The 15,098-nt window shown below is 43.6% G+C and overlaps 1 protein-coding gene across 4 annotated transcripts in view; it reads left to right on the top strand.

The window, feature by feature from the left end:
* hdac4 (histone deacetylase 4) overlaps window positions 1-15,098 on the top strand; it is a 207,244-nt gene that overhangs the window by 133,084 nt on the left and 59,062 nt on the right. For all 4 annotated transcript variants that reach the window (XM_080785448.1, XM_080785446.1, XM_080785449.1 and 1 more), the window contains 4 exons: window positions 7,096-7,404; window positions 11,097-11,283; window positions 11,781-11,914; window positions 14,934-15,036. In XM_080785448.1, the coding sequence (XP_080641574.1) occupies window positions 7,096-7,404; window positions 11,097-11,283; window positions 11,781-11,914; window positions 14,934-15,036 (733 nt within the window). The remainder of the gene's footprint in view (window positions 1-7,095; window positions 7,405-11,096; window positions 11,284-11,780; window positions 11,915-14,933; window positions 15,037-15,098) is intronic.

The following is a 15,098-nucleotide window of genomic DNA, read 5'->3' as shown; positions in this document are numbered from 1 at the left end:
GAGCGCCAATGATATAGAAACTTGTAGAATCAGGTCCTCAGGTCTTAATGGGTTAAATGAACACAGGATTCCAGTATTCAGGTTGTGGTCTCTTGAGTTTTAATAACACGTTTAAATTGTTATCGTCCATGGCAACAGCGTGTTTGTTTTGGCTACATATATTCATTAGTTCTTATTTATACTTTTATATTATGACGATGATGATTATTATTATTATTATTACTCTTGATGCTTTTGTGTTCGCTGTACTGTGATCAAGTAGGGTGTTAATTTAAAAAGAGATAAGGGGTTTCTGCCCGACAGCAACATACAACTATGTATGAGTTTGAATTGCAGTGTACAGTATACAGTGAGTGCATTGTAATCAACTTATGGATATTATCTTTTTAGTAGCTACTGTATATTGCTCCTAACAAGACAGACGTGTCGCTGGCACGTACAGGTGCACACACACACACACACACACACACACACACACACACACACACACACACTCAGACACACTCTCTCTCTCTCTCTCTCTCTCTTACTATGACTGGCAAATGCATGATAGAGGTGCTGATGGCATTATCAGAATTCTGATTCAGTGTTAATGTTAATTTTTATGTATATTTTCACACTTTCAGCTCACACTCTTGCATGGTTTATACGTCATGTGTCACCCAATAAAATAGCCAATCTACAAGTTCACGACAACATGAACACGTGGAACTGTTGTATACCGAAGTCAAAATTGGGCTTTACTCGGGGCAACCTGTGCTAATCACATTATCATAGCTTAAAGGGATATTTCACTTTTTTTCCCTGTAATTTTATCGTCTAATCAGGCTTTTGTGAACACTTTTGTTATGTTGAATTAGTTTACAAAAAAACATAAAAGAAAATATGGAGAAAAATATGTTGACATGGTTTCTGCCCGACAACAAGGAATAGTAATAATTAATAAATGGACATACTTTCGGCAGTCTGCACCAGAAATGTGCCAGCTGATCGTGATCGGTCCAGTGGTTTACGGTTAGATTAGCTTTGGACACACAGACACACACACCGGGCCCCTCTTATAGGCGGCTAGACACGCCGAAAAAATAAAGTTGACTTTGGGATTAAAAACAAAGCTTAGTGAATGCTAAATGGCCGCGGCAGTAGAGTGGTGCATGGTGTGATTCACTGTGAGATTAGTTTGGCTACACAATCTGCTGTAATCCTCTGAACGTGTCTGTGTGTGAGTGATAATGCCAGCACTGCACTAAAAATCCTTGATAATTCTTTACTTATGTTGTACAGCTTTAGTCAAACAATACTAACTTAGTTGATTATAGTGCGTATTCTAAATACCGTGAATAAAAAATCTCCTAAAATCCTAACTCTGAGAGTGTCTAAATGGAACCAAATGGCCGCTTATGGGGACCGTACTTATACACTCTCACAGTATATATATATATATATATATATATATATATATATATATATATATATATATATATATATATATATATATATATCCTACTTGTGTACTACTATCCTACTCCTATAAAGTATTTAAATAGTACCTGTTCCTCTATGGTTTTCACGTTTACTGCTGTTGACAGTTAAATTTAGTCACTAGTTAGTCACTAACATCACTTTTTAAAAGATAATCAATTCATTGGCTAATTAACACGTTAATTGAAATGTCACAGCAGAGTCAGCTGCATATTAATTAGATTAATTGCTAAGTAGGTTGTACAAATATATATTTTTTGCCTAATGAGATATTAAATGTTTTTATAGCTATTTCATGAAATCAGTCTTTAATGCGCCTTTATTTTATATTTTTGATGGAGGAACAGACAGTAGGCTGGTGGGAAATGGGGAGAAGACATGCAGTAAAGGCCGTCGGGATCGGGAGCCATGGTGCCTGGACCACTGAGCCATGACCCAGGCCCATGAAATCAGTCTTAACAGTCGGTGACAACCATGCGTGGTTGTCAGTATTATAAGCCTCCAAATGAATACATGCCATTTCATAACGCTAATTAGGAACACATGCGTTACAGTGCGTGTTATATTAGCATTTACCATATAAATAAGGGATAATGGTTAATTTCATTGAAATGTTGTGATGCTATGTTATAAGAGTGACTGCCAAGGTATCACAAAGAACGGTCAAGTATATTATGCTTAATTTAATCAGCTATTTGCCGTGTACTGCATGGCATGCAACAAAGTATGAATCTGAATCAGGCTTCGGGATTGATAGATTGTGTGAACTTCTTTTCCGTAAAAATCCGGAACATCTATCTAATAATTCTAACAATGTCTGAATGTCTGTCTGTCTGTCTGAATGTCTGAATGTCACTGACAGCGCGTTATCTCATCATTAACTGCACGAATCACTCCCACTTTTCACACAGGCATGGACCATAATTATATGGAGGGCGTAACGGAGCCCTTTTTCCCATTTGACACATTAATGATTAATAATGAATTTATTAGTGAATTAACCTCGCACCCTCACACACCTCCGTCCCTTAGCGACACCTGCATCACAGGCCACCGTTTTCACCGTTACCCCACTGGCATGCTTCCTCTAGCTACCGCTGCAACACAACAAAATGTGCCCTATACAATATGGCGCCGCGTGTATGTGTGTGTGTCTCCTAATAGACAGCACAGCCGTTTATCCGTGGTCTATCTCCGACCGAGCCACACTATTAGCACACATCTCTCCATGGCAAAAAAAATCTGCACGCTCCCACAATCCGGCTATAGGCTACATTCTACCGATTTTACCGATGTATTTCACTGTACAAATATTGTTTTTACATCACTCCAACCCCCTCAGGCCAGGAGGCTGTGTGTGTGTGTGTGTGTGTGTGTGTGTGTGTGTGTGTGTGTGTGTGTGTGTGTGTGTGTGTGTGTGTGTGTGTGTGTGTGTGTGTGTGTGTGTGTGTGTGTGTGTGTGTGTGTGTGTGTGTGTGTGTGTGTGTGTGTGTGTGTGTGTGTGTGTGCGCGCGGACGGTAAACACTCAGCAACACGTTAAATTTCTACTTCTACTAAAGAAAGAGGCAGCGATGGAGCCATAAGTCCATATCCATACATTCGGGGTCATAAATTGCGCAAAATACTTTTAAACATGACGCCAGCAGGCTGCTACATCCTCCTAGCTGTTGTGTGCTAAGCTACATCATCAACATGGCAATGACCAGGGTTGCCACATTGACTGAGAGGGAAACAAGCAACCAGGTCTATGAAAATGTTAACAGGCCAGATAAAGTCAGAACATCCGAAAATAAATCTAGAATAAGCAACAATATTGCTGACTGTCAAACATCATTTTCATGTCATGGACCACTAACATTCTATATATATATATATATATATATGTATATATATATATATATATATATATATATATATTATATATATTTACTATATATATATTTGCTGTTCATATATTCAGAACGGGTAAGGACTAGTTAATACAATTCTAAAAGTAGGCTATACAAACAGGTCATTATGAGTCCTTTTTTACAGTCATTTTCTTTCTTAGTGAAATTAACTTTCCAGATTTCCCTGCGTTATTAAACTGCAGCGCTATGTTTTGCGTCCCCTCACTTGGCCTGCTGTGTTGCAGGCTTCCGTAGTGAGTTTAACCTCTTAAACCCTGTAGTCTTAATGAAACAGACATGAGTTACAACTGCACTCGGACCACATCTACACCAAATCTCTTCGCCAAAACTATCCGATCTACAAGCTTAAAACGAGACGAGATGCAACGCGCTTTGAGTTTATAGATCTGTTATTGTTGCTGAACATTCTCCCCAGAACTGTATTGCCCCTTCTCTGCTACCTCCATTGGCTCCTGGTCGCTGCCCGCACAGAGTACTAAACTCTGATGCTGGCATTCAAAGAAACCAAAGGTATGGCACACCCAAATCATGCAAGTCTGATCGAACCCTACAAATCCTCCCGCGCACTCAGATCAGCCAACGCATGGAAGTGCTCCACACGTCCCAAAATATTCTCCCTTCTGGCTCCAAAGCTTTGAATCGCACCTCCATTGCGATCAGAACTGCAGACTCACTCCCAATCTTCCGCCGTAGTCTACTTTGAAAACCCACCTCTTCAGACTCCATCTTAGCTCGTAGCACTTGCCCTAGCCCCAGCGACCTTACAGGTGTATGCAAAGGCTCAACTTATGTAACGTAGATGGCATTTTATGTAGAAACAATTGTAAACAGGCTCAAGTGGTTAACTCATGAGAGGCCAGTTTTACATCCTAAAGCGCTGTTTCCCAAACAGTGGGACGGTACCCATTTTTGGGTCACAGTCTCACAGACCAATTCTCTTTTCCCAAAAACACAAACTAACAAACAAACAAATGTAAGACATTCCATGCATTAAAATAATGAATAATAATTAAGTAGTATTGAAAATATACGATCTACAAGCTCACAACGTGGCGCGAAGCGTCGTGTTGTGAGCTTGTAGATCTGCTATTTCACTAGTTTGAGTTCCGGGCAAACGTCTATAAATTTCCTTTTTGGGTCTTGAGCTAAAGCATTTGCGAACCATGGCCCTAAAGTGTTCAAATTAACATTGAGGATTTTAATGTAGGGGGAGCAGTTATGTGTGCCGAGTTGTATTGTAGTTCTGGATTGAAAAATGTTTACAGACCAAAAGAGACATATACTGTAGCTGTACAGTACAGCTACATTCACCACTGGACACAAGTACAAGCGTCTGTAGCTTTAATGCGGTGGCTCTCAGATGAATGGACCCCCATCTGAAAATAGTTTGTGCCAGATACGACAATACGACATGTGTGTTATTAACAACAATATTCCACTACATATTCCGGTTTTAAAGCACATCCCCTGTGAGTCCCTGTGTCATTTTGGTGGGAGTGTAGGGGGCAGACCAGACACTCATGTACAGTAGGCCTACCTGTATGTGAAACGGTTACTGTAGAAAAACATGCCTTTTGTTTTGCATTGAAAAGGTTACACAGTATGACTTTAAAAGGCAGTACAAGTCTTAGACCCTCTCTTCTCTCTGTCCTCTGGCCGTTTCAACAGGTTTGTTTAGTGTCTGCATCTCTCACGCTTCAGATCCCAGCCACTATTTCCTCTGGAAAGGGTAGGGAGGGAGGGAGAGGGGTAGAAAAAGAGAGAATCACAGTAAAAATCCTCAGTGTTTAATTTAAATTGTGAGGTCTAATTTAGGGTAAATCTTTACACTCCAAGAATTAAATTAACACTTGAGTTTTCGTGTGTGTGTGTGTGTGTGTGTGTGTGTGTGTGTGTGTGTGTGTGGCGGGGGGTGTTATGAGTGTTAAAGAAGAGCTTGTTTGGAGAAGAGGAACAGGGATGAGGCAAGAGCCTGCTCTCTGACGTCAATGCACCGTTCCCTGGGAGATGTGCCAGCCAGACCCCTGTGTGCGTGCGTGTGTGTGTGTGTGTCTATACATGTGCAAGCGTGTGTGTGTCTATACATGTGCAAGTGTGCGTGTGTGTGTGTCTATACATGTGCAAGCGTGTGTGTGCGTGTGTGTTCCATCTGCAAATAGTCGTCCACCCCACTGATGACCTTAGACACTAAGGTTGAGGGCTGGAGGGGGAAGTGTGTGCATGTGCGCACAGGGGTGCATGTGTGTGTTTTGCTCTTGTCATTGCCGTAGCGACAGAGACAGCCCCAGCTGCCATAACAAGATCCCAACATTGCCCCCCCCCCCTCCCTCCTCAAATACTTTTCTTTTCTTTTTTTTCCTCTCCCTCTCTCCTTCCCTCTCTTTTCTCCTTTTCTAACCTTTGTTATTGCCTTGTCTCAATGTCCCGCACTCAGAAAGCACAGAGCCGTAGAAATTCACGGAAGAGCGACTTTGGTGTGTGGAAGTCGCCCAGAATAGCTCGATTTCCCCATCTGTTTTAAGTCAATGTTTGACCAAAAATACAATTCCTAGCAAACCTTATGCAGTTGACTTCCACACATCGCTATTGTAACAATCAGCCAGTTTAAGGATGAATACAAAAGTCACTTATTTTTGTGTGTGCGTGTGTGTGTCGTGAATGAAGCTGCATAAAATCATAATGTGTTCAGTTGGCCAACATAATATGTTATATATTATTAATTATTGTTAACTTAAGTGGTGTATGCTGTGCTGTGTGTGACTCATAGGTGGTCTGTTAATAATGCTCCTTACAAAAGTAGCAGAGGTATAATGGAAAATAAACGAATTAAGATTTTTACTCACGCATCAATGTCCATAATCCGTCTCTTGTCTACTTTTGCTGCACTGGCATTGTACAGTACTAACATCTCCTATGTACACATACACATTTAGACAAAGTTAAGGACAGGTGTGTTGTTCTCACATGGTCAGACTCACCGTCTTACAACAGAGGCTTTGAATCACATGTTGGCATTCCCGGGTTTTGCCAGAGATACAGTTCAGGGTGAAGTGATAATTGATTGAAAACGTTATTAACATTTTGCAGAATCGGTACAGTTCAAGGACACTACAAGTCAATACAAAAGAGGGTAAAAGCGGGAAAAAGCACTAAGACAAAACATTTAAAGACATACAAATATACACTTCTATGCAAAAAAGAAATCATCATATACACGGTTAGGAAAAAAGGAAAACGTGTACAGTATAGAAATAAAGAGGGGGGGGGGGGGCTTTTACTTTTTTACAGGGGCCAGTTTTGAATTGCAGCCGCCTGTAAGTGCTCTTTGAGAGTGGTTTTGAAGGAGTCTAGGAATTCACATTTCTTGCTGGCTGTTGGTAGGGCGTTCCACATTTTTGTGCCTTGATTGTCTAGGCCGTAAACCAAAGACCGTGCTTGGTCAGTTCATACGTCACACATTTATTTATTGTTTTTATCTTAGGGGATGGTCCGTAACCACTTTATTTATTGTTTTTAGCTTAGGGGATGGTCCGTAACCACTTTTCAATAATTACTTAAAAAAATAAGGGGACCCATACAAATGGGTCCCCCCGAACCCCGACCCAGTGTTTGGGGAAACCGTGTTCTACACATGGTATCCAAAACCAGCATCCAAGGAGTTAACCGCTGGGTCTCCTCTCTCTCTTGCCTCTCCCCGTCCAGATGATGTCCAAGCCCGGCGGCGACCAGGCTGCAGTGGCGGGCTCCGGGGGGCCCGGGTTGCCAGGCCGGCAGCACCAGAGCCACCCCGAGGAGACGGAGGAGGAGCTCCGGGAGCACCAGGGGCTCTCGTCGTCGTCGTCCAACTCCTCCAACACGTCCGTCCAGGATGCGGCTGCAGCTCCTCTGCGCGGTGGCGGCGGGGGGCTGCTCATCAAGCAGGAGCCCCCCGACCCCCAGCTGGAACACGATGAGCGGGAGCAGAGGGTCATGCAACAGGTGGAGCAGCAGCAGGAGCACCTCTTCAGACAGGTAGGGGGGGGTTGGGATCTGGCATGGCCAGACTAATACCACTGCGTAGATATTAGTGTGGAACTTCGGTGTGGAAGACTTATTTCCAAGGGACGGTTACGTCACAGCAACAAAAAAAGTCTCACTGTGAATAGTGGACTCCTATTGCTCACCCTCACCCGAAACACTGGGGTGAGCTAAATGTAATTCAAACTGAGGAGTACCAAACCAATTTCCCCAGGGATTTTTTTTTTTCTGTGACAGAATCGTCTGGTAGTAACGAAGTATTTTCCAAAAATTTACCAGAAATAGCGGCAATAGTTGATCTACAACATGTTGTAAGCTTAATAACAGCAGTACGCTGTTATTTCCACTAATTATTTTTTAATGTTTGAAAATTTATGGACCTTTTTCAACATGGAAGTGACAATTATGCAAAAAGATTTGCGATTTTCTCATATAATTGCGATTCGGTGATTATGTCTGTCTGTCTGTCTGTCTGTCTGTCTGTCTGTCTGTCTGTCTGTCTGTCTGTCTGTCTGTCTGTCTGTCTGCCCGAGTGGCCCGCTGCTCCACACACTATTTTAGCTCTGAGTCACGAGAGAAGACACCCATGCCACAGATACATGTAGGCGCTCTTTCTGTCTCTCTCTCTCCCTGTCTGTCTGTCTCTCTCTCTCCCAGTCCGTCTCTCTCTGTCTCTCAGTCTCCCTCACTTCCATTCCTCCTGCTGTACTTCATCCATAGCACTATGTCAGTGTGCTATGGATGGTTTTACTTCTTTCTCTGAATGGCTAAAGGCAGCCTAGCCGCCTCCACAATGGTGTCAGAGATGAGAGCTATATGCTGACAAGTTACGAGCCACGCACGCACGCGTGCGCGCACACACACACACACACACACACACACACACACACACACACACACACAAATATCCTATCTAAATTACACATACAGTAACATGAAAATAAATTCTGTGTCTCTCTCTCTCTCTCTCTCGCTCTGTCTGTCTGTCTCTCTGTCTCTCTCTCTCTCTCTCTCTCTCTCTCTCTCTCACATTTAGTTTATGCCACCCCTCTCTTTCATTCTTTCCCACATAAACACAAGCATGCCACCCCCCTCCCCCCCTGGTCGGTCCATGTACAAATCAAAGACACAGCCAACCTCCAATCAGGACCTCCTTGTGACTGGTGTCAACAAAAACAACATCAGGTGTATTTGGGATGTTAGCAAAGACATTGCATGCACATTGCACAAGTAAACCAATCTGGTAACACTCTTGAATGTTTATACACTGCTGCACTGGATGGCACATAATTGTCGAACTGCATCAGACACTAGTTCAACAATACGGTTGTGGCGAGCAATATACACATTTTTGTATGCACTACATCAATTTGTTACTGTATGTGTGCGATGGATTCTAGGGGTTGTTCAGAATCATGATGGTTTATACAGAGTGGAGTGTGGATTGATACCAGATTGACGAATTGTACTTGGTTGGTAATACTTGCAGTCTTGCTTTGATGGTGAATTTTAAAACATCCTCCTCAATAACAGCATTTTTGTACATCAAATGTGAAACAGAGTGATCAGCTGAATCAACACAGGCCAACTTTCCCTGCAGGCGACGTCCACGGCAATGTTGTTTGGCTTCAGTGGGTTTTGTACTAAACAGAACCCTTCTAGCCGTCTCTTCCTGTATAGTCTAGCTTCCACTACCACGCTGGAGTCTGTAATTTATCCATCTGAGATGGGCATTAGGAGCATGGACACACACACACACACACACACACACACACACACACACACACATACACACACACACACACACACACACACACACACACACACACACACACACACACACACACACACACACACAGACAGACAGACAGACAGACAGACACACAGACACACAGACACACAGACAGACAGACAGACAGACAGACAGACACACAGACACACAGACAGACAGACAGACAGACACACAGACAGACAGACAGACAGACAGACACACAGACAGACAGACAGACAGACAGACAGACACACAGACAGACAGACACACACACACACACACACAGCCAGGACACCATGTCCTCTCCTTGCTTGCCAATGTCGAATGGCTGCTCATCCAAATCCAATCAGGTAGGCCTCTCCACTCCCTCCTCTCCCTGTAGCCATGGTGCTCAGACTCTTTTGACAGACACATCCATTAGGATGGAACGGAAGGAAGAAGTTGCTGACACAACTCTGTCACGTGGTGTGTTTTACCCTTAGGGGATTTTGAGATGCGCACAAAAGTTTAAAATAATATTCTCAACTTTTCAGCAGAAGGCTTGGAAATGGTTTCTCTTTTGATGTCGATGTCGATGTGGTAGGAGCTATTTGATATTAGACTCCAGACGTAATGGCTTCAATACTTTTTTTCGCCCATGATTCATTATTTGAATCTGGTCCGCTCTGCAACGCAACTCAGTGTTGCACAATGCAGCCCTTTTGAAGCGTGTGCACCACTGTGTAATAATGACCCCCCCAGAGTTAGACTTGACTGTGTAGCTGTGCTCTTTATGTCATTTCGGTGACATTTCCCCTCAAGTATGTGCTCAATTCCAAACTTCTTAAGTGCATAGAACAATTTGGAAGAATTGTTAAAAAGTTATTTTTATTACGGTACTGCGAATAAAAGGAGCAGTTATGTTATCTCCCACTAACCCTAACCCTATGAGTCTTTGGTATGACCCGGCCGGGGATCGAACCCCAGCCGGGGCATACCAAAGACTCTGAAAAAGCAGGGCGGATACTCTAACCACAAGGCCAGTGAGTTTGGTTAGGAGCAGTGAAGGCTGTTTGTTGCTCTGTGTACAAGCTCATGGTTAGGCGCACTGTATTTGCGACAACACCTAATCTATCTTTTGTTTTTCGCTCGTTATAGCCCTGCAGTGTTTATTGTTGGCTGTCCTGAGAATTGGGAGGTATTGTCATTGGAGCCCTGCCTCCCTCAGCAGAAGGGGGCTGTAGTTCAACTCCATTTGGGAACATAAAACATTCGCCATCATAACGGCGCTGTGGTGCATGTTGTTTTGTTGTTGTTGTTAGGTTTAGGGTGGGCACCTGAGTGCCTCGGGTTGGACCTGAACCGGGGTCAGCTGTGAGAAGGGCTATTGCCTGGTTTTTAGTGGTTGAAAAGGTACTCAAATGTTTTAAGTAAAAGTATCAATATAGTAGAGTGGGAAAGTGGGAGAGAGAGGGGGAACTGAGTGGGAAAGGAAAGTGGGAGAGAGAGGGGGAACTGAGTCCCTCGGGTCAGACCTGAACCAAGGTCAGCTGTGAGAAGGGCTACATTGCCTTGTTTATATCGTATGGGCTCTTACTCGCTCATACACTCATACAGTTGTTTGACATGGTGAATACAATGGTTTTACATATCAGTTATTTAACTGTCACATTATCAGCATTGAAATGTTCCATCTTGCTATTTCACTGAATAGTGCAATACTGTTATAACTGCATACATACTGTAAGCTGTTTTGTGCAGTATGGCACAAGACATTTGTTAGTTTGCATGTATTCAGCGCCATCTTCTGGCAAGGGAAAGACATTGCAACTCAATTATCAATATGAAAGTTTAATGTGATCGTGTGCGTGTGTGTGCGTGTGTGTGCGTGTGTGTGTGTGTGTGTGCGTGCGTGCGTGCGTGTGTGCGTGCGCAGCAGGCATTGCTATTGGAGCAGCAACGGATGCACCAGCTGAGGAACTACCAGGCGTCTATGGAGGCGGCAGGCCTGTCAATCAGCTTTGCCGGACACCGCCCCCTCTCCAGGGCCCAATCGTCTCCGGCCTCCTCTTCTTTCCCCATGGTGGTGCAGGACCCGCCCTCCAAGCCTCGCTTCACTACAGGTCTCCTGCTATCACACTTTTCTTTTCTTTTCTTTTCTTTTCTTTTCTTTTCTTTTCTTTTCTTTTCTTTTCTTTTCTTTTCTTTTCTTTTCTTTTCTTTTCTTTTCTTTTCTTTTCTTTTATTGGTGGTACTGTTCAAGGATAGTCACATGTTTTTGATGCCATACTATTGTCTCTAGATCCGTAAATGTCAACGTAAGTAAGCTTTGCCGAGCCATGTGGCCATAGGGCAGGAGGCTATCTCCTGATCATGTCATGTCATGTCCGAGCCACGCTGATCATCATCGCTGATCATCATCGCTGATCATCATCGCTGCTCTCTGCGCGGGCGGAAGTGACCCGTTGCAGTATTGTGTTAATGTACTTTTAATGTGGGCACCTGTACGGCTGGGCAGCCGTACTTTTAGTAGCACTAAATGCGCACATGCATCTCTTGCTCGTGCGTACAGTGGGTGCGCGGTCTGAATCCAGGCATTGGTGTGCGTCTCTCCCCCTAGGCCTGGTGTACGACTCTCTGATGCAGAAGCACCAGTGCATGTGCGGTAACACCACAAGCCACCCGGAGCATGCTGGACGCATCCAGAGCATCTGGTCCAGGCTGCAGGAGACGGGCCTCAGGGTGCACTGTGAGGTAGGCACTGGGTTTTTTTTCCTGTATTTATATATATTTTTAGGGGGGGCCTTTATTGATACACAGAGGAAACAGGGAAAGAGAGAGACTGGGAATGACACGCAGCAATGGCAGTCGGGATCAGGATTCAAACCCACGACATGCTGTCAGGCATGCGTCTATGTGGTATGTGCCTGGACCTCTAGGCCAGTGGGCACCCCAGCAGTGCAAATTTTGAGTTAGTTTCATAGTCTTTTTGAATAAAATTCCACTTAGTTAGTCATCTGAAATGTTTTACTTTTAGTGTAGGTTTTAGTCGACTGAATCTACAGTTGATTTAATTGACTAAAATGTATGTTTTCTTTGCATTGTGGAAAGACTAATGGTGTTCCAAAAATGGCATGTACTGTCATGGAAAACACAAGGTGGATAGCATGAAAGGCTGTGTTCATGGATTATGGATATACAGTCGATTTCAGATCAATAGTGCAGTTGGTAATCTTGACCAGGAGGGGGCAGTGCATGGTCAATTTCAGCTGGCAGTGAGCTCTCTTCATTGATAAAAAGAGAGAGAGAGAGACACAGACAATTGCATTTGGAAAGACAGCTGGGAAGTCATCCGGGATGAGTTTATCCTTTCCAAATGATGAAATGCACTATTAATAGAGGACTTTTAGAAATAACACTTTTGTTCAATGTATAGTATACATTTGTGCCTTGAGTGACCGATTTGTAGAATAAAGCAAACTCCTACAAGTGTAGAAATGGACTCCGCAAGTGTAAAACACACTTTCAAAGTTAAATGAACGAGATGCATTTTACCGTGAAAGTTCGTTTGACTTGTTTTGCTCGCGTTGTGCAATCCACGGTAGCTGCAAGAGATGGCACTGCCCGACAGATTAGACACTGGCAAACTTCCATCAGACTTAACATTTGATCTCTTATCTCGCTTTTGCACATGTGTGCCGACGTATGCTGTTGACATGCGGTCGTCCCAATGCAAACGATCGTACAAAACACCAAAGGCATTTTGTCCTTTCAAGTACAGTTTAATGGTTTCAACTGAGGCGTGATCTCGCTCACATCATCACGTGTGTGTGTGTGTGTGTGTGTGTGTGTGTGTGTGTGTGTGTGTGTGTGTGTGTGTGTGTGTGTCTGTGTGTCTGTGTGTCTGTGTGTCTGTGTGTGTGTGTGTGTGTGTGTGTGTGTGTGTGTGTGTCTGCGTGCGTGTGCGTGTGCGTTGCAGTGCGTGTATGCCTGCATGTGTGTTATTTGTTTGCGTGCACACTGCATGCCTGATCTGCCTGTAGGCCTGGTTGCGTAGTGGCAGTGTTTTATGAATGGACCAAACAATCAACAGACCCAGCAGAGTCTGAGGATCACTCACCTCCTCTGGCTGTTTCTTCTTCAAACTGTTTCTCTTCTCTTCTCTTCTCTTCTCTTCTCTTCTCTTCTCTTCTCTTCTCTTCTCTTCTCTTCTCTTCTCTTCTCTTCTCTTCTCTTCTCTTCTCTTCTCTTCTCTTCACACATTGTCTCTCTCTTTCCACCTCTCTTGCTCGCTTTAAATATTTTCATTTAATTTAATTCGTTTGTTCTGACTCTCTCTCTCTCTCTCTCTCTCTCTCTGTGGTGCTGGTATCTCTCTGGGGTTCTCTTTTTGTCAGACATACTCTCTCTCTCTCTCTCTCTCTCTCTCTCTCTCTCTCTCTCTCTCTCTCTGTCTCTCTAAGGCAGTGGTTTTCAACAAGTGGTCCGGGGACCACCATTGGTCCTTGAGGAGGTTCCAGGTGGTCCCCAGCTAAATGATGGAGAGTTGGTTAATGGAAGCTTATAGATCTTTAACTCTTGAGAGTGTAAATGGACCATTTGGTTTAATTTTACACTCTCAAGAGTAAAATTATTGTTAAACATCTGCATTACTTAATTTACAACACGTCTACACACAATTAGAGAATTGTTATTTTGATGTCTCCTATGGTACCACATCAATACAGCATGGAACTGTTATGTCTCCTATGGTACCACATCAATACAGCATGGAACTGTTATGTCTCCTATGGTACCACATCAATACAGCATGGAACTGTTATGTCTCCTATGGTACCACATCAATACAGCATGGAACTGTTATGTCTCCTATGGTACCACATCAATACAGCATGGAACTGTTATGTCTCCTATGGTACCACATCAATACAGCATGGAACTGTTATGTCTCCTATGGTACCACATCAACGTTTACCTGTTATGTCTCCTATGGTACCACATCAATACAGCATGGAACTGTGGGCAAAATCTTATCCAACGATAACAACATGTTCCAAGTTTCTGATGCACTGATCGGTTGGCACTTTTAATTTGGTTGAACATGTTACAATGTTACAATGACAATAAAGATCTATTATATTCTAAGTTTTAGGTCTGAGGGGCTAAATTTCATCAAACCACTAGTCCGTGGCTCAAATGCCGAATAAATAATGGAAAAGTGTTCTAAAGCACGTGCATGCTATCATCTCTTTATGATGTCCTAATTTGCTCTGTGCATAACTGTAATCCCATAGCTTAGCTTGATTGGCGCGGCAGCAGAATTAAACTGGAAACACATTATGACAACTTCCTAATTATGTACTGCTGCACCAATGAAGCTGAAGAATCGCGCCAATGGGGATATGGGAAGTGGAAATGGGTAGGCCACCTCCGGGACTGCAGTTATACACGGAGCGTTTAGCAGCAGGTGTTTACCCGTTCCTGTGTCTACTACCATCTCTCATTGCGCTCTCTGCAGCACATTCCTGCAGCATTTGGAATGAGAAGGGATGTTAGCAAAATGAGTTAATATAACATCAAACATTGCCCCTCCAAAAAATGCCGCTCCGCTCTAACTGTGTGTGTGTGTGTGTGTGTGTGTGTGTGTGTGTGTGTGTGTGTGTGTGTGTGTGTGTGTGTGTGTGTGTGTGTGTGTGTGTGTGTGTGTGTGTGTGTGTGTGTGTGTGTGTGTGTGTGTGTGTGTGTGTGTGTGTGTGTGTGTGTGTGTGTCCAGTGTATCCGTGGTAGGAAGGCCACTCTGGAGGAGTTGCAGACAGTCCACTCTGAAGCTCACGTGCTGCTCTACGGAACAAACCCACTACGGCAGAAACTGGACTGTAAGACATGCATGCACGCACACGCACACTCACACACACACACACACACACACACACTCCAT

The sequence above is a fragment of the Protomyctophum bolini genome (genome assembly GCF_963924005.1).
Source record: "Protomyctophum bolini genome assembly, chromosome: 16".
Taxonomy (NCBI): domain Eukaryota; kingdom Metazoa; phylum Chordata; class Actinopteri; order Myctophiformes; family Myctophidae; genus Protomyctophum; species Protomyctophum bolini.
The sequence above is the reverse complement of the archived record's forward strand: the minus strand, read 5'-3'. Positions and strand labels throughout refer to the sequence as shown.